The sequence below is a fragment of the Furipterus horrens genome, unplaced genomic scaffold, assembly GCF_987537825.1.
Source record: "Furipterus horrens unplaced genomic scaffold, mFurHor1.1.pri manual_scaffold_7, whole genome shotgun sequence".
In the NCBI taxonomy this organism is placed as follows: Eukaryota; Metazoa; Chordata; class Mammalia; order Chiroptera; family Furipteridae; genus Furipterus; species Furipterus horrens.
In genome coordinates this window covers 64,012,282-64,030,981 of record NW_028327177.1, presented here as the reverse complement: position 1 = coordinate 64,030,981, position 18,700 = coordinate 64,012,282, and the positions used below count along the sequence as shown (strand labels likewise).

The 18,700-nt window shown below is 36.6% G+C and overlaps 1 protein-coding gene and 1 pseudogene across 2 annotated transcripts in view; one reads left to right on the top strand and one right to left on the bottom strand.

The window, feature by feature from the left end:
• ZC2HC1A (zinc finger C2HC-type containing 1A) overlaps positions 1–18,247 on the bottom strand; it is a 57,211-nt gene extending 38,964 nt beyond the window's left edge. The window contains exons 1-3 of one of the 2 annotated variants that reach the window (XM_090282894.1): positions 18,163–18,247; positions 10,239–10,312; positions 3,183–3,299 (exon numbers count right to left, since the gene is read on the bottom strand). In XM_090282894.1, coding sequence (XP_090139020.1) covers positions 3,183–3,299; positions 10,239–10,312; positions 18,163–18,178 — 207 coding nt within the window. In that variant the 5' untranslated portion in view covers positions 18,179–18,247. The remainder of the gene's footprint in view (positions 1–3,182; positions 3,300–10,238; positions 10,313–18,162) is intronic. The other variant, XM_090282895.1, reaches the window with a different exon arrangement.
• LOC150004555 (BTB/POZ domain-containing protein KCTD20 pseudogene) lies at positions 4,757–5,991 on the top strand (annotated as a pseudogene).
• Positions 18,248–18,700: the final 453 nt, after the last annotated feature.

The window sequence follows — 18,700 nt, the reverse complement described above, 5'->3', positions numbered from 1 at the left end:
TGTTATAAACTGTTGAAATATGAAATATAAAAATAGTAATTTCTGTATACTAATGTTATACTTCATATCTTCACTGACTTCTCTTATTATTGGCATAATTTATCAGATTCTTCTGGGTTTTCATCTCATAATAATGGCAGTTTTACCTCCTCTTTTTCAATTCTTAGACACCTTGTTTTTCATTATTATCTATCAGCTAGCACTTACCATATTGGCTAGAGCTTAATCTTGCTCCTGACTTTAATGGAACTACTTCTAAGTATCTTTCCACTAAACATGATGCTGGCTCTTATGCTACAGGAGATTTATTTTGTTATATTATTTGAAATAGCCAACTATTCCTACTATGTCTTTATTTTTTAAATCAAGAATATAGGTTGAATCAACAAAGTCAAGAGACAGTTCTTCAAAAACAGTAATAAGGCAAGACTAATTTAAAAAAAAAAAAAGAGGGAGAGAGAATACAAATTACCAAGAATAGAAAATAGTACATGATCCAGTTCTTAGAAATGTAAGAAAACATTATAAAGTTTATGTTAATAAATTTGATAATTAGGAAATGAATATCCTTAGCACATACTATAAAAGAGAATAGAAAAATCACAATTCTTATATATATTTTTTAAATGAATCTATTATTTAAAAAACCCACAAAAGAGAACTCTTGGCCCAGATGCCTTCCCTGTTGAATCCTTAAAACACTTTTTAAAAACAGTATCGATCTTTTAAGCATTCTTTAAAAATAAGAAAATGAACAACATTCTAACTAGTCTTACGAGAGCACCAAAACTTCAATAAAAACAGAAATTATAGAGCACCTCTCTCATTAATATAGATACAAAAATCTAAACTTAATATAAGCACATTTCCATATTTGAAATGACTGATACTTTGAAGTTTCATACTTCATAGTGAAATGTCTAATCACAACATTCACCTGCTCCACAATGAGTATTGCTGCCCTCTTCTACCTTTTTCTTCCAGTGTCTGTATCAATGCTGAGCTAATGGTTTTCTATTACTCGTCAATGAATGAGTTAGGTTTTCCTGGTACAGCTATTTACAAGACATTTTAGGGAGGATAGGCCCAGGGTAGCCTTCCAAGCAACACAAACCAATAGCTCTCTTCTCTGTTGCATCAGATACAGATGCAAATAAGGCAATTCTGTGTGATTAGACACACCCCTTCTGCTTCCCTAAAACAATATGGATCAAAAGGGTTACCAGCCACACTTACTTCAAAAAAGACACAGCCCTGAAGAATGGGCCCTGCACCCTCAGAAATAGTATTTTCTTTTTGGTAGTGCTTTTTGAGAGCCTCTGCCACTGGCTGGGCCACTTAACTCTGTTCCTCTTCACCTCCTCCCTTCTGGCTTTATTCCATTTCAGCCAGGCTCATTCCAGTTCCTGGCTATTCCAAGCCCCTGCAGCTCTTCTCAGTTCCTGCCCTGGCTGTAGTAAACAAGGTATATATTCTTCCCGACAAAACCTCTCACCAACGTAGTCACCTGTAAGCTGAGGCGAACCCTCACCTATGATACCAGGTTCCCAGATTCTGGGCCATAGCCCCAACCCCTTCTCCAGCAACTTCTAGTGTTTCCTTTTTAGGTAAGTTCTCCTGGATCTCAAGTTGCTTTGGGCAACCCCTACATTTTGTGTTCTATGAATTATCTCTGCCTTTACCTTCTCCAAAAATAAAGTTTGTTACTTGCTTTGCTTCACTGTGTTTGTGATTTTGTAGGATTTCCTTGATACAGATAAAGATACTGAGAACTATACTACAATGTTCAAAATCTTCTAACATACTGCTTCTCAAACTTTAATATGCATATGATGCAAATAAGGATTGGCTCAAAATGTAGGTTCTAACTGAGTATGTCTGGTTGGAACCTGAGACTCTGCATTTCTAACAAGTTCCCAAATAGTGCCGATATTATTACTCTATAGAACATCATTTAAGTAGCAAGAATATAAACTATTTAATGTAAATCTATGGCTTTTATTTTTTTCTGAAGATTAATGTTTTAAGTATGTAAACTCATAAGAAAGACATAGGACAACATTTATTAAGAGATTGCCATGGATAAATTTATGTAATCCCCATAATAACCCCATGAAATAGATGCTACCATTCCTATCACCATTTTACAGATAAGTAAAAGTATGGATTAAGTACCTCATACATCACAACATAGTGAATAGCAGAATCAGAGTTAAGACCAGGCAGTCTGACTCTTGAGCCCTTTTTTCTACCCATTATATTATACTGCTCCCAAATATTTCAACCGTATTTCCTCCAAGCTAATTAAAGTGAATTCAATCATACATCTGGCAAGTGATTAAGAAAAACTTCAAACTTATTCAAACTTCACCAGTATTCACTTAGATAAATAAAAATACAGAAATTAACATCTTATTTTCCTTTTGCCAAATGATTTTATTAGTAAGATTAATTGCCCCATAGAGAAACATTTTCCTGCACTACTGGAAGAAGTTATTACCACTGAAAGCAGGGTTCTGTTTCAAAAACTTATTCAATGAGGTACTCAAATTTGACTATCTCACTGAAACAACTCATTAAAACTTTGTCAGAATATTTACATGACTTATTTTTAGCAATATAACATATCACAGTGGTTTTAAAGAGACATTACATAGGAGATTCATTGCTTTGATTACAAGAAAGAAAAAAGCTGAAAATGGCTGTGTAGACAGTTGAGCAACTGATAAAACTTGCCTACAGAAAGCAAAATAAGACCACAAATAATGACAATCAATCAACCAAGACAATCAATATCTATTATGCTAGGATGTCTATGAATAATAGCTTTACTTTTATTTATAGTTATTATATTACTGGTAAGAGAAACTTTAACTTACTTAAATTATATCTGAGGTAATTAACAATGACTTAAAAGGAACATGTGAGGAGGACTTCTAATTATTTCCAGCCTACAGCTAAGCAAGTGATTCTCGAATCCTACAAAAACCTTCCTGTAATAGTGGGAGTTTGAGACAGTAGTTAGGCTTCTCCTTTGCAGCCAAACTGAGAACATTACACAAAATCTTGCTTGTTCTTTAATATTAGTATAACAGATAATCATAATTTTATATATATATGTGTGTGTGTATGTATAAATATGAATGAGCAAGGTTGACAATGTTCAAAGGTTATACAATTACCCTGGGTTTAAGAGGTTTCACTGTTGGAATATCAGTTCCTTCAGCTCTTTGTCTGCTCGAATCAAAAGTCTTCCGTTTTTTAGTGGCAGTTTTCTGGCAAATGGGTCCATGTTTTTTCTGTTAAGATGAAGAAACGCAATTTATCATTTTCATTTCTACACAAGGGAAGACTTTAATTATCATTTCATACCAGTTTAAAAACCTGAAGATGAAATAACCAATAAATCTTAACACATAAATAGGACCTACCTTGCTTTGACTAAAATTGTTAAAAAATACATATAATGCATGCTATCAGTTATCTTTCTCACAGCAAAAATGTACAGATAAATATTCTTCCAAAATTGTATTGAGTTGTTAAATATTCTAGTTTCACACTGCCAAGAAAAAAGGTAATAATGTCAGCAAGCCAAAGCTATTTGGGTGGGAAAAAGTTATTTTCATTATTAAATATCTGAAAATAAATACTAAAAAATGTATATGGACAATGCATTTGAGTTAATATTACAAAAGTTAATATAGTAGAAGTAGTTTGGATTTTTAAAGTTAACATAATGGGATTATGTTAACGTAAAGTTAACATAAAATAATAAGACAAAGGGGTCAGATTTGTATCCTTGTGTCCTTCCTCCACAACCACCCCGTTCCTCCCTCTGGAATTCAAGTTTTCTACCATTCTTTACCCAGGATTTTCCTTGAGTTATCTAGTGGTCCACTCCTACCGTAATTTTTCTTCTTAACATGGTCGCCAACTCATTCATTCAATCAGTCACTTATTTATTCATTTTCAAAACATTACAATGGAAGCTCTCTTAACTGACCTCTGGTTAACCTACCAGATAAATAATACTTCTCCCTCCACTAAATAAAACATGTTGACTGATGGCATTAGTGCGCTAAATGCACCTTTTTTCTTTTGTATTTTGATAAACATTAACTGAATAAACTAGAACTGTTAAACTTCACTTAGGATAAGAGGAAACCTCCTAACTGGTTGGTTCAGTGTCATAGAGCCTCTCATATTTTTCAATACACAATCAGTAATCAATTGTTTTACATACTTGTTTTTATTTTGACAAGCACTGTAATTATAGCTATCAGAATAAAATCTTATAAATATTAAAGTGTGGCTATCAGGTGACTTTCTAGTAGATGTCTGTTCTCATATCGAGCTGTCTATGTCAAAAGTATGTAGTGTTTGTCCCCAAAACTGAGGTATTATACAAGTTGCAGTTGTTACAGTGATTATATCATGTAACTGAATCTATTACATAAATAACTGAGGGCAAAAAGGGACTTTTCTATGAAAATTCAGCTGTATGCTTTGAAAATGATTTGAAAAGTAGTGAATTGATTAAACAAATCACTAAGTGTAGAAAGCCATTACAAAAATTAAGAAAAGAGTTGTCATTTAAGAGGAGTCTGGAGCTGCTTCAGCACGGCCATCCCCAAGGCAGCTTCTGTGGGTGCTGTATATGTGCCTCTTGGGCGGATCTGCCCATGGCACCAAAGCAGGGCAGGGAGCAGCAGGATTTTCTTCTGATCAAGAAGGAAGTTAAAGGTACAGTTCAAGGATGAATGCTCACCATGGTAGTGAGAGCAACAGCTTACTATGGCAGGAGACCAGCTCTCTGATGGATGAAAGCTCAGCTGCATCCCAAGAAAAAGAAACAGCCTGATTTCTGGTCTTCAAAATCTTACTTACCCTCTGGGTCCCAGGAATAATGACCTTTCACTTGACGATGCCTCTCAGCCAGCAGACCTTCAGTTCCCTCACATAACGCCACTTTCTGATGACATCAAAGGCTCTTGCTTATTCCAAATTGGGAATAAATGAAACCATGATCCAACACTTTCTTGGTCCGGAACGACTGGAAACAGGCTTTGGCAGTAATGTTCATTCCCAGGTATGAGAGAAAGTGATACTTCTTACAGATGGCATACATTTTGTGGTGAATCCACAAATTTTCACTGCTCACCTGGATGCCATGTTGAAAAGGGTATTTCAACCGGGAAGACAGTACAATTTCACATGGCCCAATGAGAAGGGGGAGTGAGATTGCTGAAGGAATCAATGCAATTGTCTTTCAGACTGTGCTGGATTATTACAGACTGGTATCATCAATTGTCCAGATGGCATCTCTATCTGAGACCTTAGAGATACGTGTGATTACCTCTACATTAACATTTCAGTACTATCCGATGTCAAGATCTGAGTGATTTACTGAACTGTCTAATTACAAAGCAGTTTGATCACTATCTTGAAGAACTGATCCTGCCCATCACGGTGGGCTGTGCCAAGAAAGGGGAGGGAGAGTGCCACATCCTTGTACTGACGCATGCGGATTCTGTGGACTGGGATGAAGACCACCTACCCCCACAACCATGGGGGAGAAATATTCCCAAATCCTTTATAGCTTCGAGCTCTACAGATTCTTCCAATATATTGAGAATCAGAATGTTGCTAAAACAATGTTAAAAAAAACAGGGCCTGAAAAACATTCACATTGGAATTGAAGTTACCCTACCTGTAAAGAAAAAATTGAGAAGACCTAGTGGCTGATTTAAAGTAATCTATAATTATGTGTAGCAACCCTTTATCAAGATGTCATGGGAAAAGCAAGAAGGAAAGAATTGTCATGTGGCTTTCCAGTGTGTTTGGAGCAAACCTCTCACTAATCTGGTAGCTGCTGGAGAAGATGTCTTGGAGGACCAGGAAATATTAATGCATCACCTGCTCCAAGTGGATAAACCTGACTGGGTAAATGCCCCACTTTCTCAGGTGGCTTCTAATGACTTCCAAGATTAGGGCCAGCTATGTGTCCACCCCTCTTTAAAGCTTTTCTCGGATGCCCAAAGTCAGTCTTACTCATGAATAAGAGACATGCTTCTCCACCATCCTTTCCCTTTCTCCCATAATTACTATGCATCATTTTCAGTATATCTGCACCACTGGCAGGAGATAAAAAAGCACTTACTGGTAATTAAGCTACAAGCTTTGCAGCAGCCCTGGCAACAACAATTTAGGTTTGGTATTGGTCACTGAATCTTAGCATAACTGCAAAAGCAAAAAAGAAAATTAAGACTCTTGTTGCCTCATATTCAGCTGAGCAATTCTCATCCTTTATGCTTTGTTATTGGATTTTGTGTGTTTTGTTTTACACCAGGAACATTACTTAGCAGCGAAGGGACCAAACTTAAAAGGAGACCATCTCTATCTTCTATAATAGGCACTTAGACCATACTCATTAGAGATTAATAAAGATGCCATTCTTGGTGGCATCTGTACCCAGACTGCATCAGGGAAGAACTAGGCTCTCATTCAAAATGTCTAAAAGTAAATTCTCAGGTACTTAAATTCAGTTTTGTTTTTTTCATTAATTCAATGAACAATCCAAAACCATACAGATGTGTGACAAGAAGGATAATGGCATAACGATGTTTATGAAAACTTAGCTTCGTGGTGTTTGAGCCTAAATAATTTTTTTCTCTTGAAGGAAACTCACAACTCAAGAAGAACTTCTCCAAATCAGGCCACTCTGATTATCCTGGCCTAGAATCTGGTGTGAAGCCACAGGTCTTAACCCTAGAGGAGCATGTTGCTATGGGTATGACTGGGAGACCTTAAATATGACTTAAAGGCTTTCAAGACATGGGCAAAATTTTCTCACAAGGGCTCATTTTCTCAATAAAAAGACTTATAAGAAGTGCAGTGAGGGGTAAAGCAGATGGGGAAATATCACCTGTTCAGGACTGGTTCCAATACAATATTTTTTCTATTTATATTTGTGGAATTTTTTTGGATACTGAATATTTTAATTTTTGAAATAGCATATCAACTGCTCATACTGGGTAAGAAACCATACTAATGTCATCCCCAAAGGAAGGATGAGTTGAAGGGAAATTAGACCTAGTAATTGTGTTTGATCTGTCAGCTACATGTTAATGCATAGTGTATGACAACCCAGATTACTCTCCTCAGCACTGAACCACTTTCCCCGATGACCCCATGGCTAGAGGCAGATGTGTCATTGGATTATTTCCCATTTTGAGGTACTGGTTGGCCTTCTAATCACCTACCCAGAGAAGTTACTCATCACAAATTATGAAGAGGCACATAGTTTCTTCAAGTTTTTAAGATAAGAGCATGACTGCTTTTCTTAAATTCTATTCCCATAAGATACTACAGGACAAGCTACTTCAATCTGTTTTATGACTGCACTAGACACAGTCTCCAAAGGTGAAGTCAGATGGGTGTTGAAAGCTGCTCTTTCCAAGCCTGATAAACAAGAATGTCTTAAAAAGTGTTTTCTCTGTGCATGTTGTCAGAATCCCAGTCGAAATCAATGCTCTGTTCCTTATTCTATAAAAAGTAATAGGGGTTAAACTGAACCATCCCCCATCTATAGAGTTCTCATTACCAATGGGATCCACTTGTAAAGCTGATGGCCAGGGTTAAGGTTTAGGGTTACTTTGTAGCCAGAGGGTAGTTTTATTTCTGTGACACTAATGGCTGATATTTCAGGTCAGGTTTAGCTTTGACCTTACCAGTATACATTCATGCCCACTAGTAGTGGACCAGCCCAGTAATTGTTTAATGGTGCTTTCTTTACACTTTTCAGTTGACTTCCATGTCATCACAAAGAAAATTTGCATTGACTGTGCAGTCTGTGATTCATATAACTCCTGTTATATAGCTAATGTATTGTTAACATTTAATGAGTGTGAAAATGTTGCAGTTAATACTCTTAATTTAATTAGTCCTTGCATAGGTAGAAAGCCAGGTATGAAAGAATGGCATACACTTAACACTTTTTTCTATGTACGTGATTCATTTATGCAGTCTTTTAAGAACTAGATTTTTTCCCAAAAAATGAGTTAACATGCATTTGGCCCAACTCCGCCTGTGAAGTTAAATCTGCCAGTGTTACCAAGTGGTGGTAACTGAGGTTCCTGCTGAAGAGGGAGGTTTCTCCTGTACCCCATGCCCTCCCAGTCTGGAGCTCAGTATCAATGTTACTTGGTGACTCCCCTCAGTTATAGCTGCTCTGCTACCAGGGCCAGGACATTCTGCCATGACAGGACCTCTCAGCCCTCACAGGGACAAGTGCCAGGCTGTGGTCATTCTCTTCAGAGTCAGTTACTGGCCAACTGGGCAAGAAGTGTTTTTAATAAAAAAGGTGGAACTCTGGTTTGGTGTTTTTTTCTAAATACCTAAATAAGTAAGCCAGACAGTTTATACAGAAACATTTTCACAAGGAAATGGTTTTACCCAGACACTCTAACTCAGAGTTATTTCAGCAAGCCAGGATGAACATGGATTTGAGATTTAGAATCCAAGTTTGTGTCTGCATCATATCACACAGAGTTGAGTGCGGAACATTTGCCATTGAGGACTTGGAGAATAGTGAGCAAGGAGAAAGTGATATGACTTAATGATTTCTCCAAGGTAGAGGAAAGGTATTGAAAGAATGACAGCAAAAGGTAAGGAAGCTAGAAAGTAGCTGGATTACTACATGCAATATAAAATAGTCAATATTACTTTAAACTAAAATCCAAGAGAATGGTGTGCTATCTAATGTATACAGAAATAAGCCCAGGAAGGATATTTGCAAATAGTGCTCCAACAGGTCCTTGAGTGAGTAAAAACAATCACAACACAGGCTTTAACTCAAACCATCAGTGTGATATGAAGCCTTTTGTATTGAGTAAAAAATAGAAAGAAGGGGTTTTGGTAATTTATTCAAAGCCACTTCTTGCCATCATTTTGAAATTGTTAAAAGACAGCATAGTGAGTTCAGAAAGCAAACTTGACACTTTCATAGGAGATGGAGCCACATGTGTGCTCTGGTGGGACCATCTCTGCAGAACATTTTCTGTTAAAGGTAAAATGCCTTTAGTTTTGCTTCTATACTTTGGATTTAAAGGTATACATTTTCACCTAACAGTGTTCACAAAATCCTATATCTGGGATGTTTTAATAATAAAATATTATCATTTGAAAAAAGAGGACTCTATAGTCATACTGACATTTATGGATCATTAATTCCTCACTTTGCTTTAAAGAAACAAACTGGAAATATTAAGAGGATGAAAAATGCTATATGGCAGAGCTCTAATCAGAGGATCCATATTTAAAGAAAAGTCTTTACAAAATGTTAACACATGTACATTTATATTTGAAAGTACAATAAAATATGTAAGGTACATAGGCATTTTTTCTTATCCTCTATTTAGATGGATAGTTTATATTAAAATCAGTTAAAAGTGCTTTTATTTGTATATACTAAATATCTAAAAGTATCCAGAGAATACTTAATACATTTCAGGTGCACTTTGAACTGAAAATAATTTTTCTTTGGACTATTTCAAACATACATAACTATTAAGAAAATAGTGTAATGAACTCTCTTTTATTCATTACCCCACTTCAACAATTACAAACATTTTAGCAATCTTGTTTCATCTATCCCAGCTTTTTTTCCTGAAGTACTTCTTTTTTTTCCAAGATTTTATTTATTTATTTTCAGAGATGGTAAGCGAGGGAGAAAGAGAGGGAGAGAAATGTCGATGTGCAAGAGATATATCGACCAGTTAGTTGTCTGTTGCACACCCCTGACTGGGGACCTGACCCACAACCCAGGCATGTGCCCTGACCGGGAATCAAACCGGAGACCTTTTGGTTCACAGGCTAGGGCTCCATCCACTGAGCCACACCAGCCATGGCATTATTCCTTAAGTACTTTAAAGCAAATCCCAGATGCTATATCATTCTGTACCTTTAAATATATTACACATTTCTAAGAGTTTTGTTTTTGTTAATATCCTCACAATGAAAGCAGTACTTTAACACTTTAATAGAGAAATTCTGAAGACCAACCAAACTCTGAAGGGAAAAAGACCACCATGGAAGACATAGTTGGAACTTACACTCTTGAACAAAGAACACTAGTCAGTATCTCTTCCAATTGTTCCTGAGGTTCTTTCCATGAGAGCTGTCCAAAAGAACTGAACAATTATGGATCTATCAAAACCAAAAAGAAGAAGGGTACTCACTAATGCCACTGGAAAAAATGTTCTTCCGCAAATCTTGCAAGGTAATAATTCTCCAACTTGGACACTTCCATTTTCTAAAATAGAAAAGAATTTAGTCAATAAATTCTATGTTCAAATTGTGAAACTTCCAAGTTTTAATGTCTTCTCTTAACTTCATTAGGTAAGTTGTCAGTTCTTGTGAAAAATGCCTTATTTCATTTGAAATAAGCAACACTATCAGTTAAAATGGGCACCAGACTCGAGAGTTTACCAGTGGTCAGAAAGGCCATGCCAAATATAGACGTCAGGATTTAAAGATGACTAAACTGACATTGGAAGTATCTTATTTACTTTAACCAAATCAATTTATTGTATTTTCTTAATTTACAGACTATGTCTAATGTAAATTACTAAACTTTAAAAACCAAATTTATCTTCAGGTTAATGTTATATATTATTAATCTTCGAAGCATTAAGAAATGACATTGGTGATCAGTGAGGTGACTTTCTGAGATAATCTAGGATAAGAAGAATCTTGTTCTGTTTAACATCATATAATAGGAAGTATAACACTTTAAGGAAAAGATCTCCTATTTACTATGCAAACAAACATATTATGTGAATTGTCCATTATTATATATATGTTATATTAAAATTCATGGTCCAAAATTATGGGCACAAATTCATTAAGACAGAAGTTGCTGCAACTTCTACTAAATAAAAAATTAATATATATATATCATGTACTTTCATGCAACAAATTTTGTTATGAAAATGATAAAAGCTACATTCTTTGGGATTCTACATAACTGAGTCACTTTGTCATTTTATTACTAAGCAAAATATCAAACCTAAATTTGTTTCCATACCTGTAATTTTCTAAAAATGATACTTGAACCTATATCTTTACCACATTTTATGCTGAATATTTTATTGTTATAATTCTTTTATCACATCAAAGACAGATAAAGAAACATTTTCTTTTAGAAGTAACACAAATAAACTCATGCATAAGTACAATTATGACAGCATATAATTTGTTTCAAGACATTTATTTAGTAGTTTCACAGAAAACTAATCAGGAAAACCAAAACAGACATTGGTGGGAATAAAATCAAATAGAAATAGAAGAACTGTTTGCTCTCTCATTCTCCTAATCCTCCACTGCCCTATTTTAGTAGCAGATAGTGACTATGTGTCACCTCAGATGGAGGCAATGTCTGTGGTGGAGTTAAGCAGTGGACACTACAAAAGAGAGCTAAGATCTGCCTGATTTGTCCTTCTCTGATACCAGTGGCTAGGTTATTTAGGGAGAGGAATTCCATTTAACTGGATCACTTAATTTCAGTTGCTGAGTGAAATACATTAGGTATATTAAAATAAAAATGTCTTTACAGGATGGTCAAAGTGATACCACATGCTACATATTAAGCTTGTTTATTTATAGTTTTCATATTCCTTTAAATTCTAAGCAATAATTTAAAACTTCATGAACCCAAAATGTCAAAAAGTACCACATATTTTACTTTCTTCAAAGGACATTTCAGTATCTCCTTGTTAAATAGGTAAGAAAGCAAAATCTTATAAAAATTAACTATTGAGAAAAACCAATTTGACATACGGAAATAATGTGAGTGCCTATTCAGGCACCTACTTGCCAAGCATGTATCAAGTAACAGTGACTCAAGGGTGTATTGACAGAATCGTTGCTCTCATAAAGCTAACAGTCTACATGATTCATGTCTTCATATATCTATGGACCAAATAATCTCCCTTTTTTTTAAATTCAAAAACTTAAAATTTAGCAGCAACTAGAAAACTACGATAAAATAAAATACAACTCCTGGGATTAAGGCCTATAAATTAACATGTTCAAATTGCTTTTAAAGAAAAAGAAAATCATTATCACCAAAAGGCATAAGAGGTATAGCATTAAAGAAAAAGAACTTAAAAACAATTATCTCAAAAAAGAAAAAAAATTCATTCAAAATAAATAAATTAAAGACATATAAATTTATAATTTCCTCATATTAGCTGGTCTTAAGAGCATAGCTTTATAAGGTATTACTGATCATATATATAGGTAGCCTCAATTTAATGAGGCTTATATCAGCTCAATCTACCTTAAAATTTAAGAGAATCGATGAAATGTTACATATAAAAATGCTTCACAACCAATGATATAAAAAATACTGCTCTCCCGAGCATGCAAACTCCACTAATCTCTACAGAGTAGCAAAAGCTAACAAATGCTGCAGCTTATAAAAATATAGTATAGAGATGATATTCAGAGGGGTGATTAGTATAGCAGACAGCAAGCACTGTGGAAAGAGGCACTCAAACTGATGGACAGAACAAAGTATATAAAGTACGTTAACATTCTAAAACTATCAAGATGTCAGTCTCGCCTTACAAAATTTATCCTGCATATATTATTGATTCTGTCAGGACTTACTGTATTTAGCAACTTGAAGGCCTGCATGATAATAAGGCTTGAAATGGTATCTTTATATAATACTATACATAGGTGATGTGAAATAATATGCTCTTACTTAAAATAGTTATGACATTCTAAAATGTATAAATTTAAAAAATAGGAGAATGTTTTCAAGAGAAAAGAAATCCTGGAAATTAAGAACAGGGATGGCCTGTGTGTAGCATGTCTGTTTCCTAACCATCTGAATGCAATCTTTAAAACTCAACAAGCTTCCATTTTGAAGCAAATGGCATTTGATATATCAGCTTTCTCTCTACAGCCCCTATTAAAAATCAAATTACTAGCAGTAAAACAATCTTTAATATCTCACAAGATTTCCCTTTCAGCTCATCCTAGATTTCAACATTCACACTTAGCCTACTCAACACAATACTTTCACCCTCCACTCCACTTTAGTTCAGCAAAACACCTAAGGGTCCTCCTCTGGATTCTCAAAGTACTCAAACTCCCTCTCCAATCACAGACTTCTACCTTCTACCTCTCCCTAACTTACTTTCTTGATATCAGGGTGACTTGAGTGTTCTTGATAACTGAACCCTGGCTGCACTTCCCTTTCTACCTAGTCTGAACCTGACTAATCATTCCCACTACCTTGGCCAATCACCCTCATATCCCTTTCTCCATGCTCAAATGTAAGGAAGATTCTAAATGCAAAAAAAAATGGGTTTTCTTAGAACAGAACTTTCTCGGTCTTAATAAAAGATTTAGTATACTGTTATTTCCTCAACAGAAAATCTTTATGCCCTGTCCCATGCCCCATCCCACCTGAGATATTTAGGACCAATGTCCCGAGCAGCACATTTTAAAAAACACATTTACTGACTAGAACCTCCCTACTATTTCCCATTCACTCCTTATCTAAGCTGCAGGCAAACTTTATTAGGTCTAATCACTGTATTAAAATAGATCCATTTGTGGATTCAACAAGTACATACTTACTGAGCACCTATGAGGTGGGAATTGTTCTAGGAGGTAGGCAAACAGAGATGATAAAAGCAAAGACCCAGACCATATGAAGCTTCTACTCTTCTAATAGGGAAAACATAAATAAAAACAATTAAATATATAAAATGGCCCTGACCAATGTAGCTCAGTTGGTTGAGGCATTGTCCTGTAACCAAAAGGTTGCTGGTTTGATTCCCTCATCAAGGCACATACCTAGGTTGTGGGTTTGATCCCTGGTCTGGGAGCATGAGGGAGGCAACCAATTGCAATGAAAAGATGTCCTTAGGTGAGGATAAAAATGTTTTGTTTTTTTTTAATTCCCATCAGGTGGTAATAAGCACAATGTAGAAAAATAGAGCAAAACAAAGGGAGAGAGGACAGTCATAATGTTACGTATATTTGTGTTTGGGGAAGAGGGCAGCATCAGGGAAAGCTTCTTTAATAAGCAGACACTAGAACAGAGACCTTAAGAAACACCATTCATGTACTAATTGTTGAATTCAATGGCTTCTTTTGAATCTTCATCCTACTGGACCTTTCTATAGCATTAGACACTGCTGATCAATCCCTTCAACTTTAAAATCCTTTCTCTCTTGGCTTCAATGTTTGTCTCTCCTAAGCATAATTTTTCAGATCTCAAGCTAAGTACGGTTTGAACTGGTTAGTACTTAGACTTCTAGGAATACCAGGGGCCATAGGCATTTTTTTTCAGGCACACAATAAATATTAGTTTCTTCCCAACTGCTCTCTCTTGAAAATGGTTAAACCTCTTTAATTATACCCCCTACAGACTCTCTTTCTCTCTCTCTCTCTCTCTCTCTCTCTCTCAATTTCCCTTCCTGCTCAAACCTACAGCATCTGTTTTGCCCAAGATTCTTTCTTCATTTTGTTAAATATAGCTTTCAGGGGAATGCATCCAAGTAACTATGAGACTTTTGTACCAGATATTCCTGAAGTACTGCACAAACACAACATTTCGAAAGCCAAACTCATTATCTCATCTCCCAAACTTGGCTTTCCTCTTGGTTAAAGATTAATATTACCTCTTAGTCCAAGCTAAAAAGTTGATTTATCTTTGATTCCTTTTCCTTCTCACATCCAGCAGTCCTACCTCATCTGTTCAGAAGTGTCTTCTATCCTCCCTTTTCAGTTCCTGCTGCTTTCCCCTTAGTTTAAATTCTCATCACACATGTATGCCAGCCTCTCCCTTCTCCTAATATCCTGCTGCTATGATTATCCAGTGGGATTGCCTGTCCTCCAACCCCTTTCAAGCATGCTGTTTTATCTATACTGAACCACTATTAAGCTCCTAACATACTTCCTATAATTTTATTCATCCAATAAACAAGTACTGTATTAGGCACTTTGCGAATGCTTTATATGTTACAGCATTTAATAATATACTTTAGGCAGACTGGTATTTAATTGCTCCATTTGTTTATACCTAACTAAGGTTCAGATTAACTGCACAAGTCATATAGCTAAAAAGAAACAAAGCAAGGATCTTCTCCAGCACATTGGTTATTAAAATACCTGGCACCTGACTCAGTACCAAAAACAATAAATGCTAGATATAGTAATAAAGATGAAGAATTATTCAGCAAACTTATGTGTTTAGGGAGAAACAAAACAAAAAAGAAACTAATGGGAGAGGATGGCTCTCTTTCATAGATCAAGGGTTACACTGGAGAAGAGCAATCAGACTTGTCATCAGGTTTTAGGGTCAGTACACTAAGATCTACTAACTTAAGCAGTCCATAGAGGATGGGCAGCTTCATCGATCTCTGTCACAATGGTCAATGACCTCTCATCAAGGTGTTACGAAAGGAATGACAACGCTGTATATGTGGGTAAAATCTGCTCAGGGTTCATCATCTCTCCATTTTACCAATGAAAAGCTTATGAAAGATTAGAATTCTTCCAAGTCTAGAACTACCTCTGTTGCCTTTAGATATACCTATAGGTCACAAGATTTAGGTGAAAAGACATTAAAGGTTTTGCTGTAATTACCCAACACACTGCAAAAGTGCTCAGATATAGTTTATACAAAATCATGAGAAATTGCCGATGTTTGGTTTTAAAATACAGTGTTTAGCCCAATAGCTCATCTCTTGATCATACAGGTCCAGAAAAACAAAAAATAAGTGGTAAAAGATGAACATACAAATAAAGTTATAAGAAAGAGCATGATAGTAGAAATTTTCAGGGGTTCATACACTTGGTTTTACAATTAAGATTAGCCTGGTAACTGATTTCAACCAGAAACATGGGTCTAATGCCAAACAGTACAATATTTGCTCAATTACTATGACATGTTAAGCAAACTCCTGAAGATTTTCTACTGAATACAGCAATACAATGTTTATTAGACAATTCTAACAAATTAGACTTTAACTTCCAATAGGATAAAAAATTATCTATCATTGTACCAACATTTATTAAATGAAGACATAGACAAATTACTGAATGGTAACCTTAATATTCAAAGTTTTGATCTTTGCAAAGTGTGACTTAATAAGGACTGAGTTTTAAAAAGAACAAAAAGGTTAGAAAGGCACTGTCCTAACTTCAGCAAAAAACCCTCAGCTTTTATTTTATACGTTTAAACCATTTGAAATTATGAATATTCAATAGTTTGCCCTACAAAAAGGACAAAATAAATAAAAATTAAACAAAGAGTGAAGAGCAAATACTGTTTAACATGCTACATCTTAAGCTGGGGTCATAAAACGTCCATCATAACATACTATATTATATCAGAATTCATGTATTTCTCACTCATGTAATTGAGTACTATATTTCATTACATTTTAAAAGCATTCTTAGTAAGATTTCAGTAGGAAGTCTTGGCACTGCTAAAATACAAAGTTCACTAAAATGTAGGCTCAATGAGAGCAGGGCTTTGTTTTTTTATTTTTGGCTGCATCCTGTGACCTACAATAATGTATCTCATAGACAAAGTCATTTATCTAAGAACAAATATTTATTGAGTACCTAGTTTGTATCAGACACTGTTTTAGGTGATTAGTATACATAAATGAAAAATCAAATCACGATCTTTGCCTTAATTACAAGCATTGAATAAATTAAAAATCTGCAGAGAAACTGTTCTAAAGCATTTTATGTATATTATGATAACCTGTTAAAACTCCAGAACCTAAGAACCTACTATGCTATAATACTACCACGTTTTAAAGTTTAAAATTTTTTTAAAAAGGCTGCCCCCAGGAGTCCTCTAAACAAAAGTATCTTGAAAGTAACAAGTACTACCACTATAATTCCTATTTCATAGAAATTTGAACAACCTGCCTAAAATGAATTAAGAACAAGACCTTCATTTGTTATAATATACCACCGCTTCCCACAAAGACATTTATCAGAATCCTTAATTATAGTCCTTAAGGTGTTTACTATAAGAATTTCACTTAAGAGCAAAAGCATGAAATATTATCATACTCATTATTACATATGCTTTTTTGTGAGTTTAGGTCACTGTAGTTATTACTTTTCACTTGAAAACACAATCTGAAATAATTTGTTCTTTAACGCACAATAATGTCTAAAGGTTCAATGTCTCTGCTTATTCTTAATTCCACCTGAATCTATTAGGAGGGGGAAAAATAGAGCTAAGTCCAGACAACAGGGTTTTTCAATTCCACAAGCTTACTCTTCATCAAAAAGATTAACCACCATTTGAAAAAGAACCTTGAAACTGTTGTGCCAATGCTAGTTGGGTGTTTTCTTTCTTTGTTGTTTTTAGGCGAATGCTATATTACAGAAGATAAAATGGGTAAAGAGAATACAGAAAAATAGGGAAAGAATTGGGAACAAAGCAAAATCAGGAGTCATGGTTACAGCACAAGGATAAACCCAAAGATAAAGAATCGATGCTGGCTCTTCAGTACAGAGTCATCGTGAATAAGCCCTTAAATCCTGTTACTCTATTGTCCCAGCACTAAAGATGGCCAGTGACACTTCCTTGGAAGATGCTCTTGGCATCCTTCCCATTGATGCTCTAGAAATGGTAAAACGGTTACCTAGGAAAACTGGCCAAGGAAAGTGTTAGAAGCCCGAGCGAAGCTGAAGACACACCCCAGGGCCCCAGCAGACGCTGGAGGTGGGGGAGGCTGTGGACATTCATGGAGCGTCCACTTGGCAAGGAAAATAAAATCTGGACAGAGGCTGTGATTACCAGTAGGACAGCAGGAGGCAGGCAAGACCAGAAAACGGTAGGAAGGGACTTGCAGGCGTGTTCCAGAGGCAGATCAGACTCCGGATGGGTAACCCCACCTGAAGACCGTCCGAGAAGGGAGCCTGAGGGTTATTAGCCCCACGGCGTCAGGGGCTGTCGGGCTCCCGACGGCCCGCCCACCCGGGCCTCCGGTGGTACCAAGGGGTCGGCCGCTCAGGACCTGCCTATGCCTTCCCGATACCGGTGTCCAGGGCCCTGTAACTGCTCCGGGCCCGCTCCAGCCGCCTCGCCGCATCCCTTCCAGCCCTCACCTTCCAGTTCCTCCATTGCGCCACCACCTCGGGCTCTGGGACACTCCTCGGGCAGCGCCCACAGTCTCCAGCTCAGGCTGTAGCAACGCGGCCGCACCTCCCACCCGCTAACATCCCAGGCTCCCATTGGCCGGAGCTGGGGGAGGGGCTTATAAGGGGAAGGGCCTAGAGAGGCGCGCCCCCCGCAATCGCTGTCTCGCTGCTTCCTGGCTGCAAGCGTCCGGGAGATCCTACTGTAAACCTACGCCTTCCGCCGCCCAGCTGCTCCTTTGTTCCACTCCAGACGTGTTACCTTCACAGGTCATTCCCCTGTTCAGCCGATCTCAGCCCCACATGGGATCCCTGTCGCCCGTCCCTCAAGCAGCCTTTGCAGTTTTGTGTTCCCGGCCGCCCCTCTCTGAGGTTTAAGTCAACAAGCAAACCTGACGCAAGTCCTGGAGGCGGCACCCTCTTTATTTTCTGCCCTTTGGTCACAAGTCTCACCGTGGGAGCATTCCCTAAACGGTATTGAACTAAGCCACCTTTCCCCGGTTATCAC